Source organism: Trachymyrmex cornetzi, unplaced genomic scaffold, assembly GCF_001594075.2.
Source record: "Trachymyrmex cornetzi isolate Tcor2-1 unplaced genomic scaffold, Tcor1.1 scaffold1656, whole genome shotgun sequence".
Lineage (NCBI taxonomy): Eukaryota > Metazoa > Arthropoda > Insecta > Hymenoptera > Formicidae > Trachymyrmex > Trachymyrmex cornetzi.
In genome coordinates, this window is record NW_017296263.1 from 173,001 (window position 1) to 195,346 (window position 22,346).

The window sequence follows — 22,346 nt, forward strand, 5'->3', positions numbered from 1 at the left end:
TATCGCAAAGATATTAGAAGTAAAAAATTAAAAAAATAATTGCAGAATTTTTTAATTCCAAATAAACTTTCGTTAAGCAAAATATAAAAGATTATTTTCAAAATATATTTTAGATTCAAGGATCAGATTATATACCCTGATTCTCGTCTCGTCCGAAATCGTTCCATGCTTGTTCACCACTTCGGCTTTGTAAATCGCCGCATCTTCTACTTTTGCACCGCCAACTGTAAGTATATAATTGTTTCCGTTTTTCGTCATTTTCACGTGATCGCTTGCAGTCATAAGCTGCCCGTCCTTGTACCAGTTGATTGTTGGTTCTCCATCAGACTCTACCTCAATCAAGAGATTCAATGTATCGCCTTCGTTAATTACTCGTGGCTCGCCCAGTCCCTTCTTAATCTTCGGTGGGCATCTGATACCGACCTTCCAGATCTCAGTTGTCTGATTGATCTCGTTTCGTGCAACAATCGAATATGAACCAGCATCAGTCAATTTGGCATTTTTTATTACAAGCTTGTATGTGTCGCTGTTCTCCTTAATGATCTTGATACGATTGCTTTCCTCAATCAACTGACCATCCTTGTACCAAGTCACTTCCGGTGCCGGAGTAGCCTCCACTTGCACGGTCATCGTGCCTGTCTCTTCAATCATAATCATCATATCAGACTGTTTCTTCGTGATCTTTGGCGCAGATTTTACAATCAGCTCGATCTGTGTACTGTCCTCTCCAAGATCGTTCTTTGCTCTGATGGTATAAACTCCGGCGTCTTTAGCGGTAACTTGTTTAATGACCAATGACAAGGATTCCTCATCTTCCCAGAGGTACTTGATTCTACCACCAGCTATAATTTCCTGACCGTCCTTGGTCCATTTGATATCCGGCTTGGGATATCCCTTCACCTGTAGATCCAACATTGCAGAACCACCGGCGCTCACCTCGGATTGCTTCGATTCTGTTTGAAGTTTCGGTTTTTCTGGATCCTTCAGCAATTGATTCACAGCGCCCTGTACTGTCAGCTCTGCACTGCAGCTAATATTACCTACGTATTCAAGAATTGACATGAATCAACGTATTAATATAATATGTGAAATGCGACAGCAATATTAAATTAATATTAATTATTATAATATAATCTTTACCTGTGCTGGTTTGCGCCACGCACGTGTAAAGACCGGCGTCCTCGGGCTTCACATGCTGAAACACCAGTGCCAGAGTGTCTTCATTATCCTTGAAGAGAACTTTAAATCTCTCCTCAGGATCAAATGTCTGTCCGTCACGCGTCCAAATAAATCGTGGCTCGGTTCCAAGCTCAAGGAGACCTTCAGGAAGACCTTGGAAAAGTGGCTTTTCGTCGGTCACTGTCACCACTGCCTCGCACGTGGCTTCGCCATAGCGATTCATAGCTGTGCATGAATATTTTCCAGCGTCCCGCTTCTGAACATCAGCAATCACTAATTCATAAAATCCCTTCTCGGCGTTGTCTCGAATGATCTTCACACGTTCGTACTTTGCGTCAATTAAGGTACTATCCTTAAAGCTAAAAAAAATACGCGTTAATGTGTTAATTTGTCGCAAACAACAGACATTTGAAAGAAGTGTTCCAATTTTTCAAACATCTTTCTAATGTCTATTGCACATCTTTTAAATTGTTGTTATGTAATTTGATAACTAAAAGAGCCCCTTGCTTTCTTTTATTTAAAATTAAATTATTTTTATTCCTAAAATATACATTTTACAAATAGAGATTTTTGTAGTAGAGAAAGTTTCGAACTTACAACTGTATTTCCGGATTAGGATCCCCTTTGACTTTAATCATAAAACGTAGGTAGGTATTCTCAAGGAGCTCGGTATCTTTCAGACGCACCAAGAATATAGGAGAGTTTGCTTCTGCCCTTGCTTTTTTCTCTTCCGGACTCACTGCAATATTTTACATCAATAAAAACACAAAATTATTTATGTTTAGGAGTAACATTATGACATTATGACTTACATTGTTGAACCACTAACTGAGCAGTGCACGTCGCTTCACCGTTTACATTCAGAGCACGAGCAATGTATATGCCGGAATCTGATTCGTGAACGTTCTGAATTTCAAGCTTACATATATTGTCAGTCAGTGTGGTGGTGACACGATCAGCCAACTTGTCCTCCATTGGTTTGTTATCCTTCAACCATTGTATCCTCACGGTCGGATCGCTAGTTAACATCGTGCACTCGAAAGTGGCAACTTCTCCGGCTATAAAAGATAACTCGAATTAGAGCAAAGCAACGATGCATCATGATTCCGAAGGAAATGAGAATGTGAGAAACGAATTCGTCCAATACAATCGTCCTGTATCTAAAATATTCAAAATAAATAGCGTCATACATTATAATTTACCCCTTTACGTGAGCATCAAAATAGGAAGGAATATAACAATTATTACAGAATAGATTTAATATAGTTATTAAATGTGCCCAATACAATTCATACGATCTGACTACATGTGCATATATATTGAATGTGATTAACACATAACACTGCTTTTGATTCATGGAAATATGAATGTGCATATGTGTATACAAAATTTTAAGATGTAAAATGTATATCAAAGGATATTATCTTTTAATAACTACCAAAAAATTCATTTGCTATAAAAAAACTTCGCTGAAAATATAATATACATGTATATTTTTCTAAACAAATTCAATGTCACTTTACTATCTATGAAAATCGACTGAAGAAGCAATATAATATAGTGAATTGTGAAGATATGTCAATGTAAATGTCCGTGAGTGTTGATATGATATTGGTATCAGAGTAATATATCAGTGTAGTGAATATAAACGTTTAGTGTAGATGTTGTATATAGCAAACATCTATGATTTAGTGGTATAAAGCGTGTTTAACCAGCAATATAATATTACGTCTAAAAGCAGTTTGCTCTATTAGCTAGAAGAAGAACACGAAAAGATATGGAAGAAATATAGAGAATAGTGAACGCTGATAAACTAAGCAAGTACGTGTCACTTTACCTATGGCGTGTATCAATGCCTTTTTTGGTTGCATCGCTAAAACAGTAAAAATGTATCTTATATCTTGTGATAATCAAAGAAAAAAAAATGTATGTATTATTCCTAGCAATTATTTAACGTTACTTCTGTGTACGCCCCGGTTATTAATTAACAATAACATGGTAACATGGTAACAAAGGTTTAACATCGTATACTTACGTTCTACATTACATCCTTCTATCGTCTTGATAAACACCGGTTTGCCAACATCAGTGTCAAGAGTGATTTTGGCAGTTCTACTTTCGACATTCGAATCCGTTGCTCTACCACCGGCAATCGCAGTCTCGTAGGAAGTCGTGGTTTCTGATGTCCGACCTATCCCTTGTGATGAGGAAGACATTCTCGTCTCGATGGCGGACGCCGCCGATTCCATGTATGAGGACACGCCATTACGACTGCTCGATATCGATGAATATTCTACAGGGGTATTAGTTGGTAACTACCTTACTACTCGACATATTATAGTATGTCCATAGGTTTCAAATTAGGTAACTTGAAATTATCTTTTGTTTCTGGATACTATACTCGAACAAAATGGTGCGATATTTACCAGCGTTTTGCCAAAAGAGAACTCAAGAAGAAAATCTATTAATATTTAAAAGAATTATTTTCGACATTTTTTAATTAAACACGTAAATATAAATATTATAGTGATATATAATAAGCGTTTGCAACTACAATATACATTCGGCGCAACATTTATTTGCATTGTCAACTTTAACAAGCATCCGCATGCTACATCAAATTACGACGGAAGATTTTTGGCGATACGAGTATCAACAAGCTCTCACCTTCCACGACTTTCGAAGAGGCGCTCGCGCTGTATCGACTCGCGGAATATCTTCGGGACATGTCTGCTTGCTCTTCCTCGATCTTAGTCTTCTTTATTTCCGATGTGTCGGTCGTGCTCACGGAGTCCTTCCTCTTCTCCACAACTTTCGTGGACTCTTTAGTAGCGTCTGTTTTTGGTGGACCCAGATTTGCTTCTACCTTCGTTGGATTACTCTGAGCTTTAAGTAATCTTGGATTCGCTTGAGGTGGTTCGATTTTCACCGATACCGGTTTCTCGTCGCTTTTGAGCTCTTCCTTGCCTTCCGGTACTTCTTCGGTTACTTGAAGATCATCTGCTGCATGTTCGGCAAGAGCGACCAAATCACTGACGTACTGACGAATTTCTTTGAGCCAGTAAGCCTTTACGGGGTCTTTGTGAGCTACTAAAGTGATAGGGTAATTGGATACAGCCGGATTATGTAGTTCAAAGGATCGTATATTATCGGGATGATCCTTCAATTCTACTTCCGGTAACTAAAACAAAATGATTAAATTTGTCTTATTATTTTACATGTTTTTATTGTAAATATCACAATGTCATTTAAATTCTCTCTTACTCGAATAATATCCTTTAAGATGAAAACTGATCTATCCTCCGATATCCGTCTGACTTTGCAAATGAGAATTCGTGCTTTGAATAAGAACAAGTATCTTTCTTTGCTTTTTCCTTCTTTATCGATAACCGTGTACCATTCCTGAAAACATATCATAGAACGTTATTTTTTAAAAATTCTTTTACACTTTCTAATTTACTTACTATCTTTTAATACACATCTACCTACATGTGTGAGTAATCTACCAAGTTTGTGAATATTTCCTTTGTATCCTTCGATATTACTTATGAATTTATTATCAGTCGCTCTATGAGGAATTCCTAGCATCAACTCTAACGCCTTTTGTAGATCGTCGCAGTTTTCACCTAATCGGGTCGAATACTTCACCAGCTCCTGTAAACAATACGCGTAAACAGTTAATATTTCTTTATACAAATTGATGATTTTGTGACGGATTAAACCGAAATAAGATTTGCCTCAATCCGCCTACGATCGCACGAATTTTGCGCAACGTCGTGACTGTCATCCTTGGACCAAATTAACTTGTATCGTATACTTAAATTATTACCGTCGCTTTTCCATGCTTGTACCTGTCTCGTGTTTGCACAGTTTTTTCATAAAGCTAAATCGTATCTCGATAGTTATTAATCTATGTAGACGCGAACATGCATTTTTAGCTCGCTAAATCGGTATAACGCCCACATATTCATGCAAACGCAAAATGTTCTATATCATCGTTTTTATGTAGAAAGTCCAGATTTATCGAAAGATATATTCTTTGGCAAATTCGGCGACGTCTTTTTAGCACATTTCCAGCTTATTTATATGTATATACCCAGATAACACAAAAAGAATTCAGTCGTATGCCATCAATTCTGAGTTCATTTCCAGATGCAAAAAGAATTCTTTTCAAACCTGTTCAGAAAAAGAATTCTTTTTGTGTCTGAAAATGAATTCTAAATTGATAACATTGCAATTGAATTCTTTTTAAATTCTTTTTCAACTCGTTGTGCTATCTGGATATATAGTTACAAAGATTAATATTTTATACTAAAGTACGAAAACATTTTTTTATTGCGAGAATTGGAAAGAATTTCATAACAGAGAAAATCATACAATTATATTTAACCGTCATTTAAAATTATAATGACGGTTATATTCAGTTAGATTCGGTTCTGAATTTAGCAAACTTGTTATGTTCTAAATTTAGTAAACCTGTTGATGTCGACGAAGTAATAATTAAGTATTATTTTAGACTTCTGGCTAATGTTTACTATGCGTATTTTAAAACACATAGTCGTTAGAGTGGCGGCAGTCTGCAGCGGTACTATCAACAAACAATATATAGGCCAAAAACTATTAATTGCGGATTCTTGTTCATACTTCAATGTAGATTCGAAGTTGCTACCTTGGTGTTCATTTTTCCGGGCAACTGGCCCATTTAAACTGGCTAATAAAATTAATCTACTTGGCTTCAACGAATTTCACGACGAGCACTGTCGAAATACTTGAAAAATCTTGACATGTAATTTAGTGTAAATCTAAAACGCCTCTATATTTATTGAAAAAAGAAATAGAATATTTATTAATATGGATTAAATTAATTCCATTTTAAATGTTAATGAGAAATCGATTTTTTTGGATGATTTAATTATAAAATGATGCAGACAGTTCGCGCCTCTTTAATTGTCAATTTGTAATATATATTTTGAATGAATGGCTGTAATTATATCAAGGAGATATGATTTCAAGGCAAAGTGGAAAGCGCTTTAGCGCCGTGCTATTTCCGTCTAACGCAATAAAATTCGAGCGGAAATATAGGTCGTGCTGTATATCTGTCCATTCGGTTGTCTGGTATTATTGTCTTGATTTCACCAACAAAAAAAAGTGTATATTAAACATTTGTGTTATTCATTTTTTACAAATTTTTTTCAAATTTGATAAGTTAATAATATATTTCTGCAGTTGTTGTGAATACTCGTATAATAAGATTATGAGATTTCTATTACAACTTTGCAATAAAATAAAAGTAAAACGTTATTTTACCTTTAACAGGAGCTGGTAGTCGTTTATGCGTTGTATCGGGAGCTTCAAATGTTCTGATATGCTCTTGTCGTCACTCAGAGTCTGACTCAACTCCTGTAAGAAACGTAACGATGGCACGAATTCTTAGTTTTGTCAATGTCGTATGTAGATATTTAAAACAAATTTCTATGTAAATTTTACATATAAAAAATTTTACATAAAATTAAAATCCTATTCCTAAGAATCCTCTTCTTCATTATTTTTATGCATCTATCCAGATCTGTTCGATCTCAAACTGAAGCTACGTTTTCCTACTTACAGTCTTTTCATAAATTTAATGACAAACTTAAACTTTTCTTGCACATACACTAATGTCGATATTTCCAGATCTACCTACTTTAAGAAGTAGAATTCGCAATTAGAATGGTTAGAGATTAACGAAACGATAAATCACCACACATTCTCGCTAAGTGAAATTGAAGTATTTTATTTGAGGTGGTTTTCGCGTCTCAATGAAGAAATTGGCCGACACCGTAATTCGACACCAGGAAGATCTGGCATGAACATATGTATTTTTGGATGTGTGACTGAATTTTGCATGCAAAAGCGAGTGTGTGTCACCCCCGCAAAAAACGTAGGTCACAGAGTTAGCATGTTGAGATGACGACGACGCACGATTGACGTATCGCATAAGCGCATCGCAATGCTTTGCGACTTTTGGAGAACGGAGAGAGCAGAACTGCGTACTATTATCGAACGCGCACCTTAAACAAGGAGGGAACACCCTGAAATCGCTACCGAAGTCGAGATATTTCGTCGAGATATGGTCGTCGCGTGGCTGCTCGCAGATAAACCGCGTACAGGAGTCCGGCTCCTGATCAAATTCAGTGGATCGCGCGGAGATTCTCACACACAGACGGTGTGATGGTCAGTGGTCCACGACACTGAGGAGGAATCTTCGGGTGCTCGCAACTGCCGCCGTAGTATACTCGGAAGACCAATACGGTAACGGCTATACTTAGACGCCGGACGATTTCGTGTACGACTGACCACGCGCGAAAACAACACGAAGATTGCGCGGATCATCGATACACTTCATCTTGCGATCCATTCTTCTTGCATTTTTTACACGACAGTCGAACAATCCACTTCATCTTATTCACTCTCTTATGGATGTAAAGGGCACATAAGAATTTGCAGATGAAAAAATCCGGAATGTCTTCCTCGATTAAAATCATTTTTTAGCAAAAAATTTGCATCTTATTGAGAATAAAATTAATTTCTGGTCTAACAGATGATATAATCTTAAAAGATAGTTTTATATTAGATCGAAGAACTGCAATTATAAAAATATAAATCTTAAAACAGATATTTATGAATTTATAACAAAATATATTTAACGAACAACTATAATATTTTATGTTCTATAATATGCATTATCGGATAATATGTCGTGTTATATAATATTGTCTATGACATATTTTGAACCTTGATGAAAACGCATTTTTCCGAATAGCACGCATCTCGATACTATCAGTCGTAGGTAAGAGAAGCGAAAGATGTTCCGTCCGTTAAGAATAAACTCAGCTATTTTAAGGGCTGGACACACGCCCGCATATCCTTCGCGTGTTATATAATTACCATCATTTTCTTCAATCCATACTGCTGAGGCAATCGAACATGGATTTCCAGTGAAAGTTTGTAACGCGTTAAAATAACAAATAAAAGGACATTTATTATGACGTTTTAGAATAGGATACGCGGTGCGAGTTAAAAGCTTTTAAAAGACACTATTAACAGATAATAAACTGTCTACAGAAAATAATTTTTAAGACATATTTTATATATAATATATGTACTGAAATATGTTTTAATATAAATACATATACAGAATCTGATATTTAATTTATATTTTTATATTATTTTATTATTTTTTAGTAATATTTGATTTTGCATTTAGATAAAAATATATCTTGAGTATTTTTAGAAAAATAAAATATTAGTTTGCGATCACTTAATTTTGATTTTTACATTATTAATGCCAATTTATTACTATCAGCAAATTTACAGTCCTAATTTCATTATAAATGCTAATTCAATTTAATTTGAGAACTGAATTTCGTATTTCTCGCCAATTTAAGCTCAATGAATTCTTGATTAAAAGTGACAACAATTTATTAACAAATTAATATAAAGAATGAATTTCTGCAATTTTATAATAATCATAAAACACAACTTGCCTCAAAGTATTCGCGTACTTTGTCGTTTGCCTGAAGAAATTCTTGAGCAGCGGGCTCGTCTCTGCAGTACGCCACGTGCTTGTCAAAGTCTCTCTCCTGAAATAGAATAGCATCTTATTGTAATTAACTATTTGATTCAAGAGTCGGTTATGTAATGTATAACATTAAGTTTATTCCTCGGCAATTTGCTTATAGAAACTTCTATTTTATATATACTTTCACGAATGCAATTCTCATATGCCAAACGAACATTTTATTGTTTTATCTTGTGCTCTTATACAAAGAATTAAAATTAGAAAATAAATATAAAAATAATCAGAAATTATTTCAGATAATGTAAACTTAATTATTTCAATAATAAATATTACCAGTGAGTCACTTACCAATCTTAAGAAAGTTTTGCCAAGCATACGTGGTTGATCCGCATAGTACTTGACGCCTTCGATCAACACCCTGCCGAACGATCTAAGTAAGGCCGGAATTAATTATCATGCCAAAGTCACACCACGCCTAACATGCTACGGAATGGAAGTCTATGTCATCTTCAGAATGAGCACGCTTTACTTAGGAGCGATATGTAATGCAAGGTAGTCCCAAAAATGTGGCATATTTTAGTTATCAGTATTATTTTCTGATCTATAAAGGGTGGAAACGATTCTTACGGGTTCTAATGGAAAAATTAGAATTTAATTTGTTCTCAGATTAAAACAACAAGATCAACATCAATGAGCACTGATGAATTAGGTTGAGTTAGTAACGTAATGAATATAAAATTGATTTAATATTGCATCAATACCGTAACATAATAATTTTTTAAAATGAGATTAGAACTACTTGTATGTTTTTAAAGCTTATACAGTTTTATAGTAATATTTTTATAGTAACATTGATTACGTCAATCAAATCATGTATATCGTTAAAGAGGACATTATAATAAACTCTTAAAAAGCGATAATACAAATATAGATTAATTTTTGGGTCACGTTCACATATACGAAGAAGCACACTATCACACAAATACGCTTCAACTTACGCTTTACACATCGTATTCCGCTATAAGTGAAAAAATAATGTGTGGAAAGTTGTATGTGCGTACCAAATGTAGTCGTGTATAATACAGAATTTGTGTAACAATTTTTAGTGATATATCTGATAAGCCAATAACAGTGTACATTATCCACTAAATACAAAATAACATTAACATTACATCAATGTTACAATTTTCTACTTAACAATGTAATTGTTACGCACAACAATGTGATATATAATATATATTTATATTGTTAAGTGGGGAAATTATAATTTGATGCAATATTACTTTGTATTTAGCGCATTAAAAGATTATTCGAGTGTGCATGTGTTTCTTCGATGTGTTCGCAATTGTAAATAACAAAATTAAATATTTATATTTGTTTATGTAATTAACATAATAAAATATTTAGATAAACAATAGTGATTAATATATATAATTTTATAAAGACAATGAATCTCCTAATAAATTTTGTGATTGTTTATATGTAGTAATTTAACGTGTAAGTTTATAGTATCCTTTATTTCCACCGATAAATTTAATAAAAAAAAAAACAAAAATATATATCAAGTGTTATATTTATAAATGCTCGTCTGTGACAGTGTTGCAATGAACTTTTACGTTTTTCTATCAGTGTACGCTGCCGTAAATACCTACGTGTTATGAAAATCGGCTATTTGTTTCAAATTAGTGAAGATAATTTCTTTATTGTCTCGTACAGCTCGCGGAACACCAGGATTATCGAGAGGCTTTAGATAACGTTCAACGACGAGTTGAATATCCTTGCCGAATTCTTCCTCAGTTTCGATTAACTCTTTCACAACAGCTCTGTAAGTAAAGCAAATGTTAAGATATTTTTGTCTTACTGTTGATTATATTAAAATATAATTGAAAACGAGATTAAAGAATATATAATGTATATTATATGTAACAAATTATAAAAATGCGTTAAAAATTGAAAGATAAGAGTAAATACATACTCTCGTCGATAATGAGAATCTTCTGGCCGACTTATTGATGAAGTCTCTTCACTAAGCGCCGTTTGCATTAAAATGGATGAAGGTAACCATCCCTGCCTTCCGTCGGATGTACGAACGTATATCCTATAAAGCAACGAGTCCTATTAGACATTTGCATATTGTAAAAAAAATATCTTCCGCCGAATACTTGCATTTTTCCAAGATTGCAGACATTTAAAAAAATTTTCTAATATTGCATTTTTATAAAAATAAAAACAAACTTCCTTGTAATTATTAATCATACTAATCATTTTTGATAATTCGCGATTGTATATTCTTAATATTTAAAAACTTATCAAAAGGTAATTTTTCGAAAATCTTTGAACGATTTTATTCTTGACTAATTCATTGTACAATTTTATTCTCGATTTTTACCGATAATTTTGAGTCAAATAAAATTGTCTAACAATTGGATCAGGTCGGATCGGATGTTATCGATAGAAATTATATAGATAGACATTCGAAAGCGTAGGAGTCCTGCAGTTATATTTATGCAGAATGACTAAGGCATCGTGCCATCGAAGTCATCGTCCATTCACAGAACGCAAAATATGCTGGCGAACGTACTCGAATTGCTACAAGAGCTTTATCATGCAATGTTTCCATTCTCATGATTATAAAGAAGTGCATTATCTCAGTCTCAACTTTCACCAATTCACTTTAACAGTAATGAAACGTAATTCAATATTGCATATCGAATTATGCCTATTTCTATCAATGTAGATCAATTTTAATCTCAGATCAACTTATCCTTCATTTTTTTTAATCCTTAGAAGTAAGAAAAATGAAGAGTTACACCAAAATTAAAATTAAACTACATTGATAGAAACGAGCATTTGTCTAACAACATAATTTTCTAAAATTATAAATATGTTGAGTTTTTGCAAAACGTCTGTAATATCTCGTTAATACAATGCCTTTTCGACGTTTAAAGATTCCTTTAGATAATAAGTTATACTATCGATTTTATTAACATTGGCCTGCCGCCAATCACGCAGAGATACGATCGCTCGAGATATTATTGCGCAGGACGTTTATTAATGCTTAATCTTCATTAGCGTCGTCATAATTCAGCGTTGTTAAATTTATTTTGGAATCGTGCAAATCCAAATTTGCTCTCAATACAGCTGCACGAACGGATTGCTTTTGTCTCGTCTGTCGTATTTAAACGGTCACAAAACGCGCGCATGCTGCAGGAATTTGAATGACTGTTCCGTTAAATGTGCTGACAATGCAACAACGAAGAAATGTATCAAATCATTTATTATAAATATTTAGTTTAGTAATATTTGAATATTTAATGTTATGGTAATTTATTATTTTGTATTTTTAGTCAGAACATAATAGCTTTTGTGACATTTATCTATAAAGATATTCGTTACAATTAGTACAGCTTATTTTCATATATTAATTCATAATTAAGATTTTGTAGAGTTGAACTTTTTATAATATCTCCATTAAATTGTTTGTAATTTTAAACTTATAAAACTAATTAAACTCTGCGTTAATTTTTTAAAAATTTATACATATTTCTTGAATTATCATTGTTTACGGTATACAATATTAAAGGGATTGACAGCATTTTAATGGCATCGTTGATGACGGCAATCGTTATCTTATAACACAGGAAGCTGATGGTCATGTGTTCTTGATGAGTCAAAATTTAATACTGCAGCCTTCATTATTCTATTCTGAGTCGATTACTTTAGACTTTGTTATGCGACCAGGGTAAAATATTATACATCGAAGAGCTAATTTGCGGAACGTATTTCTAGTCGTCACGTTATTAGATGATTTTCAAGCTGGAAACCTAAATGAATATCGTTGTCCCAGTCTCGACGCGCTTTACCTTTGAAGGCTTGAATCTGAGTCAACGCTCGGACTGGTTCGAGCACGCGGATCTGCATGATTTCGACGTGGCCGAATCGAAAGCTTGTGTTTGGCAGCCGAATTGTCCAAGATATCGCCAACTTCGACTTCCAGATCGGGATCGATTCTCGCTTTCCTACAACAACGCGAAGCATCCGCTGTAGGATCTCGTCCACTTGTGCAACGAGGAGTTTATAGAAAAGAGATTTATGTCTCTTGACGTTAAGTTATATATCTGTTAAATTACATATTTGTTATATGTATATATTATATTTTTATATAGAACTATCTATTATAGTTATCTATTTGTTATCGGAATTAACCGCATAACAGTGAGTAAGTCTTCAACGTGCAAAGCGATTAAAGCGGATGTTTCACAAGCATTGTGGTAGGATGAGGGTGCCATTTGCGGATTATATTTCGCAACATGCCGTTTCATCTTGTTAATTTTGCGGATGTAGTTGAAAGCCATGTGCTGTGCTAATTTTACGACGTGTAATAGCAAGACGTAGATTTCACAGTACAGTTCTTCCACCGTTATATTACTTCATTTCAGAAGTCTCATGCGATTTAATAGCAATTTCAAGACTTTTATCTTTGACTATTCGAGGATTATTCACCTGTTCTAGCGAGCGGGTAAACGCCAATTTTCTTGCATAACCGAGATCACTATCGCGAGATTTTTATGTGACTATAAATTTCGCGCTTATTTTCCATCTGTCGAAGTATTTACAAATTTCGCATCAAATGTCAGACGAGTCATGCCGAACGCCAATAAAACCACCGTACAGTATAAAAATAGAACACCGCGGGCGGGTGTGCAAGCAGAAACCCAAGCGTGTCTTATACTCGCGGGGCAATGATCCTCGTCTTATGGTTCGACATCCGGATTAGCTTGACCGAAGCTCCCCGGTTTTCTTACGATCGCACGGAGAAGCCACGGGGTTCAGCGATGGACGTGAAAGTATATAATTGCGGCCGCGGTTAATACGCGTACAAACAGTAGCTGCCTTCAAAATCCGATATTATCTGCGCTCGCTCTCGCGAGAAGACCAGTGTCAGCGTTAATAGACGAGATGCACCTGTTGGCCATAAATGCGCCTGTCCAATTTGATCCCTCGGTTATCACTTCCGCATGTACGATCTCGGGTATCGGTGATAAACAACCTGGACAATCGTTATCGCAAGCATGTCGACGCGCTTAGCGTGAGACGCGCGTGTGAACGATGAGTCGCGCGGACTATCTTTAGATCGAGTGGTGAATTTTATCTACCACGAAACGGTTGCCACCCACGTGTACGCTCACGATACGAAAAGCAGCGCGATGACAAAATCCATCGAGAAGCTACCTTCTCTTTTCTCTTCTTAAATTGTATCCTTGAACTAAAAATTACTTACTTTGCCGAACCGTCATGATCGACGGCCTCGACGATGTCGCCAACATTCACGGTGAATCCATCGGTGTCCGCTATATAATCCTTCACAATGACATAATTTTCCGAAGATCCCTGTAACAAAAATACGATGACACAAATAGAATAAAAAACTGTATCGGACTTTTTTTTTCAAGTGCACCTTGAAATAAAAATAGGAATGATGTATCTTTTTTCTTAAATTGTGAAATGCAATTGAATTATAAAACTATGGTTTTGGTTGAAAAATAGAGACAGATTTTGGAACCATTCAGCGTTGAAAGAAATTAACAAGAGATGAAAATCTTAAAAATTATATCACGAAACTGGACCTAACGTGAATCACTCTTTCTTGATTAAATAATTTATAGTTAACGTGAAATATAAAATATTAAATATATTGGCTCTTCGATAGAGAAAATGTTCATCACATACTTTAGTCTCCATCTTCCTAATATTATACTTTACCCGCTCAAAGCTGCACCATTGCCGAGCACCGTTCAATCTCTTCAGACTTGGCGTATTCTCTCTGCTGACTGAATAAAAAGCAGCCGATTGTTCAGATTTTGATAGAGTTGCAATACCATTACTTTCTTGCTTATTGGAACTACCATTGGCAGAACCATCCAGACTGCTCGCAATCGATGTTGTACCGGTAAAGGTGGTGGACATCATCTCGCCGATTTCAATATCCATCTCCTTTGCTACTGGGCAACAATACATGGAGAATCGATGAGTGGCTGGACGATTCAGCCTGAGCGCCGAAAATACGTGCAACGGTTCGAAATGATGTATACCATCTTCATCAAGGACAGTGTAGGCGACTTCACCGGTTAACACTGACCTGGAAGCCTCTCTGGGTACGACTGCTTGCATACCCTGTTTCAAAATCATGAAAATAGCCGATCGCTTATGACTTCTTCTCAATAAGAACTCTTCCATTGCCAGGCTGTTGTCAGCGCGCAGCAACGCAGTTGGAACATCGGCTGAGGACATCAAAGGAGTCTCTTCAGGTACTATCATTAGCGCGGCACTCTCTCTTACGAGAGTTCGTAATCGCGGATCCGTTTTAGCCAGTTCGGGATCGCTGCATAGTTGTCCGAGAGCATTCATAAAAGGTGGCCGTTCTTCTGCGAGTTTCCTCATGATTGCCAGCCTCTTCAATACATCCATAGTCACCCGGTCGTTTGCCAGAGCCTGGGTAGATTTCTCGTCGCTGATCACTGACAGCAAGCTGTTCGCCGTGTCAGGCATCCCCAGAGCTCGTGCTAAACCTACAGCTTGAAGCAGCATCTCGCGAACGTCCGGTCCCTCGGCGTTCAATAGCTCTGTTACGCGAATTTTGCTCGATTCTCGGACCGCCTGGACGATCGCCTTATGAACCGTCTCCGCAGCTTCCTTCTCAGTCGCCACGTCCGCTACGTGTCGCGACACATTTTTTAGAACAAGTGACACTAGCTCTGGATCGTTCTTCGAAACGGTTCGAAAAGCCGGTCCAATTAAATCCGTATTGTGTTCCTCTTCAAGAACCAGAGATAGTTTGTCGAGTACAACATCTCTTCGCAACGGCTGGCGTGGACTCACGGTCGATTTGAGAATGTTCACTTTGTTTTTCTTGGTGTTTAACAATTCTGACAGTATACTTTGGCAAAGAGAACTGCGATTTTGCGAAATTAAGAGAATTTTTAGAATTTCATCTACCGATCGATCGATGTCTTGATCGTTTTGACGCAATAGAATGTTAAACGATTCACTAATGGAAGAATAGACGAAGTCTTGAGAATTGCTATTATCTAATGTTATTTGTTGATCATCCGATATCATTAGGGCAGTTGCTGCAATCGCTGCTCTTATTATACCCTGTAGTGACTCGGCGTTATTCTCATTGTTTGTTCTTATTTCTTCGGTTTCAATAATAGGCGATCGATTACCGTTTGTTAACGTTATTGCATTTTCAGTGTCTGAATTTCGTTGTTGCTGTAGAACAATATTTTTCGCTAATTGCGCAATTGTCGACATGACTTGCGCCAACTTCACCGCCGTACCACCTTGCAGACCTAATTTTGTCGCCACGGCGAGAGCTTGCTCTAAAGCCATCGCCTTCGGATCCACATCCACGTCCACCGTCGGTAGATTTGTCGCAACTTTTCGTCCCACGGATAATCCCGCCTCAGATAGTTCGCGTAACATCTTAGAATCTATGCTGGTCTCACCGCGATGGCGAAAACGTGGATTGTAATGTAGATGCTGCGGGCGCAGCAGTCGCAGCTCCTCGGGAGTAACCTCGAACCCCTGTACAGAAAACTCCAGTTCACCCTCAGGCGTATCAATGAGATCAGGGGCGACGAAACAAGGCCCTTCTTCCGTCTGCACGATTTGACCCGGTATGAAGGTCACACCCATTTCGCCTGCCTCCACCACGCGACCAGGTACAAATCTGGGCCCATCCGGTGTGTCCACCACTTGTCCCGGTACGAATCTAGATCCCTCTTCCTCGGTGTAGATTACCTGACCGGGAATGAACGTCGGCCCTACTTTGGTATCGACGATCTGACCTGGCACAAAACGTGGTCCATCCGGCGTATCTACCGTTTGACCGGGCACGAACTTGGGACCGGTTCGGGTCTCTACTATCTGACCAGGCACGAATTTCGGTCCACTGCTAGTATCGATTACTTGACCAGGCACGAATTCCTCGCCCTTCTCTGTTGTAACTATCTGACCTGGTAAGAAGCCATCCTCTGTCATGACACCCGGTACAAAACGTGGCCCATCCTTGTCACCGGTAACCAACTGTCCGGGGACGATTTTCCTGCCTTCCGGTAGATTTCTCGCGTTCTCCGGGAAGAACTCGATACCTTTCTCTGTCTGCACCATGTGACCGAAGACTTCACGCTGCTGAAAAGTTGATACTGCACTCGCAGTCTTTGAATCCACAGGTATACCGATAGGACCGGCATCTTGGAAAATTACTTCATCGAACTTTCTTGCTGCGATAAATTCGAAGCCTTTCTCGGTGATAATGGTTTGTCCTGGACAGAATATCACACCTTCCGGAGTCTTTAACACCTGTCCTTCAACAAATTTCTGACCTTTCGGGGTATCCAGCGTCATCCCCGACACAAATGTTGAGATATCCTCCGTTTCTCTAGCAACACCAGGGACAAAATGTTTCTCGCCCGATTTCATAGTCACGTATTGACCTGGAACAAATTGCGAACCTTCGGCTGTTAGCAATGTCTGTCCAGGAACAAACTTGGGTCCGCTGTTCGGTGATTCAACGCATTGACCAGGTACAAATTCGTGCCTGCCATTGATCTGTACATTCTGTCCCGGCACAAAGACTGGCTCGCCACGATAATCCGTAACGGTCTGGCCCGCCATAAAACGTACTCCATCCGGAGTAATCACGGTTTGACCGGCGACGAAGGTACCATTTGCTACTACTTGACCAGCTACAAATTTTGGACCCTCCTCCGTCAGAACGGTCTGACCTTCAACAAACTTACTTCCCTCGCTTGTGTGGAATGTTTGTCCTTGCACGAAACGCTCGCCTCGCTCTGTCGTTAAGGTCTGTCCAGCGACAAACACTGACGTCCTTGCTCCCTCCGACTCATTCACAGTTACGATCTGTCCAGGGACCAAAAGAGGACCATCAGGCGTATTAAGAGTTAATCCTGGAATGAAGGTGGGACCTTGAGGCGTCTGCAAGGTTTGACCAGGCACGAAAATAGTACCGGAAGGTGTATGCACCGTTTGACCAGCGACAAATCTTTCCGCCGATTTGATGTCCAGCTTGAGACCTTTAACGTTATGCATTGCGAGCTTCTTGCCAGTGGGCAGATTTCGCACTAGTTCGGGTATTTCCTCTATCTTAGGCAAACATTCTAACGCCTGTTCTCCAGCTTGCAAAAACTTCTCTGTCACGTTCGCGCTCCCTTCAAGATCATCCTGTGGAATATTTTGAATCGCATTCTGCAATGTAATGTCCGGCTTTGCAATTAAAGGTGTCAGCGATTTTACGATTGCGATCGCTTCAAAACCACCTACAAACTCAGGTATAGGACTGGTGTATAACATTGGTTCTTGATCTATGATTTGTGGCTCAGCCATTACAGGTATTGGTATTTTTTCGATTATTGGCACAGTTGGTTTCTTCGAGTCGTTCTGCAATGAATTCCAGTCTAATATGTTGGAAACGGGTTTTGTTGCGTCCTCGAAGGCACTCGACATATTCACGACGTCAAAAGACATCAGTCTCGCTTGTTCTGCATTCACATGCTTCCAGTTTTCTGCCATTTCTTCCTTGATCTCTTCTTTGATGCTTCGTAATTTAAGCTGCTTGGTACGTTGGAGCTCTTCCTCATCGGCTGCTCTCTCTTTCTCCTCAAAAAATTTCTTTGCATAATTCAGTACAGTCTGTTTCTTCCTTTTTCGTTTTCTAGCTTCTATTTCCAGCTTTTCTCGTTCCTTCAGCACCTCTTCTCGTGGTCCCATGCCGTCATAAAGATTTTCGAAATCCACTAAGTTCTTAAAATCCACAGACACATTTTTGCCTTGTTTCAATCTTAACAAAACCGTATCACAATCTCTCGAGAGCATTACATCTTTGACGTCTCCATCCCTAACGGCGGCTTCCAACTTCGCTGGAAATACAAGGCTGCATCTTCGTTCTTCCACCGTGTACACAAACTTCTCTGCTTCTTCAATTGGGGTTTGCTTCGTGTTTAGAAGCTCTCTCAGTGCACGTTGCTGCTCACCCTCGCCCTCCAAAATTGGGAAGACGTAGCGATAGTCCTTGAGCATCACGTGTCTCTTCTTTTCGCCGACAATCAAACCGGCAGTGTAATGATGCGCGCCGAGACCCGACGCGTTCGTGATCTTACATTTTGACTTGTCATGAGGATGCGCGCCCAACAGCACCGGAATGTAATGATGAGTTGGCAAGCCGTAGGATTTGCCAGTGATGCGGCAGAATCGCTTCGCGTCCGCTGGACTTATAGGTGGTAAAAGCGGAAAGTAGTTTGGTCTAGGGAGACCCCGACTTTTACCTGTAATCCTGCAGAAGGACATTGTCTCCTCCTGAGATAATTATTTGATATTTAGTGAGAACATTAATACTTTATAACTTTTCTAACGATTACAGATGTTATCACGTGGACTTCGAGGTATGATTATAGAAATAGATAATAGAATATTCTTGACTTTAGATTATTCTTCTTGATCGTGCCCTTCTTGGTGGCTTGAGATTATTAATAGTACTCTGATTGATGACTTGAGATTATAGATATACTCTGCGGTTTTAAAAGCGGTTAGAATGAAAAATTATATGTTAAGCTTTCGAGATTTCGAGTGATTCAGATTCGTCTTGAACTTGAACTAGCGACGAATTCACAAATCGTGCGAATCGAATTGGTCTTAAGAGCGCGCTATAGAAGCTCGCGTTTCAACCGGTCGATTTATATACCGATTCTTTCTTCAGAAATTAATGTCCAATCACATTTACGCCCACACGTCAATGAAATCGTTTTGCTGGTGATGTAGACAAATGGACATCAGCTCGAAACTTGGCATCCACACGATGGGAATCGCGACTTTGCGCCCTCGATCATTTTCACGCATCACCGTCTCGCTTCCGCCGCGATATCTGTTGAATTTCGTTTTCAATTCATCTACACATGTCTAAATTCTGAGTACAATTTCTTGCGTATAATTTCCTTCCTCTTTTTGAATAAAATATATAATTTAGATCAAAACGTATCACTTGTCGATGCTTCTCGATATAAGTCTTTATAATTGATCCAAAGTTGAGAAGTTTTAACATCCATTTTTAATTTTTGTTTAATAAGAAATTTGTTTTACTATTTGAGCTAACATCTGTTCAATATTATTTATTCTCTCTTTTCTTAGAACGGGCATTTAACCATTTGACATTTTACTTTCGATTGCTTAATACCTCGCACGCGTCACCTGTAAACTGACATAATATTGAGCGTTTCACGGTTTACTTTTCATATATAATTATAAAAAAAAAAACAATTTCTGTACATCATTTCATGTCACGAATCGCAACCTTGATTTCTTTATTAGTCCACTTTATTAATTTCACATATGCACTTTTATGCAGATAATTTAATAATAGTTTCTAAAAAATAATTTAGAAAATGCAAATTTAAAAATGAAGCTATTAATAACTATTAATTTTCAATATTTGCACAGAAATTTTTTGAATTTCTTAATAATATTCAATCTTGTAAAGCAAAATTTCTTTCCAAATTTTCCTCTAAACACTGATTGTTGAAGTAATTTTGTTCTATCCTGTTTCGTTGTTAGAAATAAAAAATTATTTTGCTTCTTATCATTTCTTCCTACATGAAAATATTCATTCTCGTCTATTATACATATTTGATGTCATTCGTTTCTCGTTCCAGTGTAATCGGATGAAGGCGTTCTCCATTATTTTTATACTACAATTTTTGTTGATTTCATAGATTCTCGTTCATGCCGATCACTAAGCAAAACATCTTCACTCTCATTACACCGATCACATCGTTCGGCTTTTCGCGAGATGCGGTCCTCCCGAAAGGTGTATATCGGCGATACGCGGCGAAAGCGAGACTACTCTCTGCGTACGAAGTGGCTAAGAGCCGTTTGCACAGCGAGTCTCTCTCTCAGCTCCCACGACCAGAAATAGCCTACCCTTCTTACACTTCTCCAATACATCTTTAGAACGGAGTACACGGACCCGGATCTCCGTGAAGTCGTGCATAGCCGACACCGGATTTTCGGCACACGGGAGTTTGCACGTGGAAGTTTCTCGCGTTCTGAAAGCCACGGATTTGGTAACCACAGATTCAGTTCTGAAACTGTATGACAATTTAAATAGAATATATTTTATTAGAATAACGATTGAAATTAATAATCTGATGTTTATATAATCATACTGTACTATTGATTACTCAAAGAATTTTTTTTTTCTCATGTAAATTAGAACTTCCTATGTTTTCATTATGAATTTTAATAGTGTAAATTTTAATAATTGCTTGGTAATTTTCTTGATAATAATGATGTACTGAGTGGAGTTCCGTTTTAAATAATGCTGGGCGCCAGTCCCGGCAATAAATCGCAAATGTTAGTTTAAAAAGAGCAAGAGGCGATTTGCTCTGAATGGTTAAGCCTCTCGTAAACAAATACGCGAACGCTTTGTTGGCAATGTCAAGCGGAATAGGTGTGAGAAATAAAGCTTTACAATGAAAAACGATGAGAATGAGCGACGCCGTTTAAACTTAAACATCCATTTGGTGCCAGTCCACTGGCAGACGAAGGAAAAATCACGCGCGAGCATTCAGAACATATTTGCATATTTTTATGGTTGAGCGAGCAGTTTTCCTAGCGTGACTTAATGGACGGACCAAAGTTACTTTAACGTTTTGTTCCGCGGTCGTTCACAGTGATTTACGACAACTGTTAGCTTTCTCAGGGAAGAAGTCGAGCGAACCATGATAAACGATGCAAGGTCAATACTGATTTATAATTATAAAAACGTTCTAATTTATATATTATTTCATCATAATAAACGAGCACATAAATCATCAGTAAATTTAATTCCAAAGAAATAAAATGATTTATCTGCATAAAATTTAAATAAATACAACAGTTGTTATTATAACTTCTGTTGACACAATATTAAAATAAGAAATTGATTACAGAAATTAAGTCTCGATTGCAGAATTTGACGAAGTACTTTGAAGTTGATTACAAAGATCACATTACCACGTAAATTAATTCTTCTATATTCTCAACTGCTTTTTCTCGAAATCAGGAAGATCCATTTGGATGATGACGAGGCGCCAAACGTGTGCATATCGTGGGCGGAATTCACGATCGCTCGTATAATTCACTGACGACCGATAAACGCATCTGGCCGTTGTTAAAACTGCACGACGCGATCAAAAATAAACCGGGAATAAAAACCAACCAATGCCGGGCAAGTACCTCGCGTGTAAACGTAAACTGTGTGTAAATTCCTCGGGCTTTGTCCCCAGTTTGCGTCACTCACCAGTTTCAGAAATGTCTCATCAATGTCAAGATGATAGAGTGAAATATGTACTAAGATATTAATACTAATAATTATATACATATTACAAAAAGCTTAATGGGATAAGGAGTGTAAAAAAACAAATAATGAATTAAAATAAATTCTATTTTTACCTCATATATAATCAATAATAAAATATATATATAACGAGATGATAATAATTCTATATATATTACAACATCAAGAAGTTGCACGATTAACTAAGCCGAGCCT

General features: G+C 37.3%; 1 protein-coding gene across 6 annotated transcripts in view; it reads right to left on the reverse strand.

The window, feature by feature from the left end:
• The window catches only part of Obsc (Obscurin), a 45,909-nt gene that overhangs the window by 17,509 nt on the left and 6,054 nt on the right, over positions 1-22,346 (reverse strand). For 2 of the 6 annotated variants that reach the window (XM_018504272.1, XM_018504274.1), the window contains exons 1-17: positions 14,504-19,125; positions 14,022-14,131; positions 12,604-12,759; positions 10,716-10,838; positions 10,393-10,563; positions 9,089-9,170; positions 8,706-8,801; positions 6,487-6,579; positions 4,669-4,833; positions 4,444-4,581; positions 3,847-4,360; positions 3,215-3,472; positions 3,017-3,052; positions 1,992-2,237; positions 1,777-1,918; positions 1,141-1,538; positions 136-1,040 (exon numbers count right to left, since the gene is read on the reverse strand). In XM_018504272.1, coding sequence (XP_018359774.1) covers positions 136-1,040; positions 1,141-1,538; positions 1,777-1,918; positions 1,992-2,237; positions 3,017-3,052; positions 3,215-3,472; positions 3,847-4,360; positions 4,444-4,581; positions 4,669-4,833; positions 6,487-6,579; positions 8,706-8,801; positions 9,089-9,170; positions 10,393-10,563; positions 10,716-10,838; positions 12,604-12,759; positions 14,022-14,131; positions 14,504-19,108 — 8,238 coding nt within the window. In that variant the 5' untranslated portion in view covers positions 19,109-19,125. Of the gene's footprint in view, positions 1-135; positions 1,041-1,140; positions 1,539-1,776; positions 1,919-1,991; positions 2,238-3,016; positions 3,053-3,214; positions 3,473-3,846; positions 4,361-4,443; positions 4,582-4,668; positions 4,834-6,486; positions 6,580-8,705; positions 8,802-9,088; positions 9,171-10,392; positions 10,564-10,715; positions 10,839-12,603; positions 12,760-14,021; positions 14,132-14,503; positions 19,126-22,346 lie in introns of those variants that run through there. The other 4 variants (XM_018504275.1, XM_018504273.1, XM_018504277.1 and 1 more) reach the window with 4 other exon arrangements.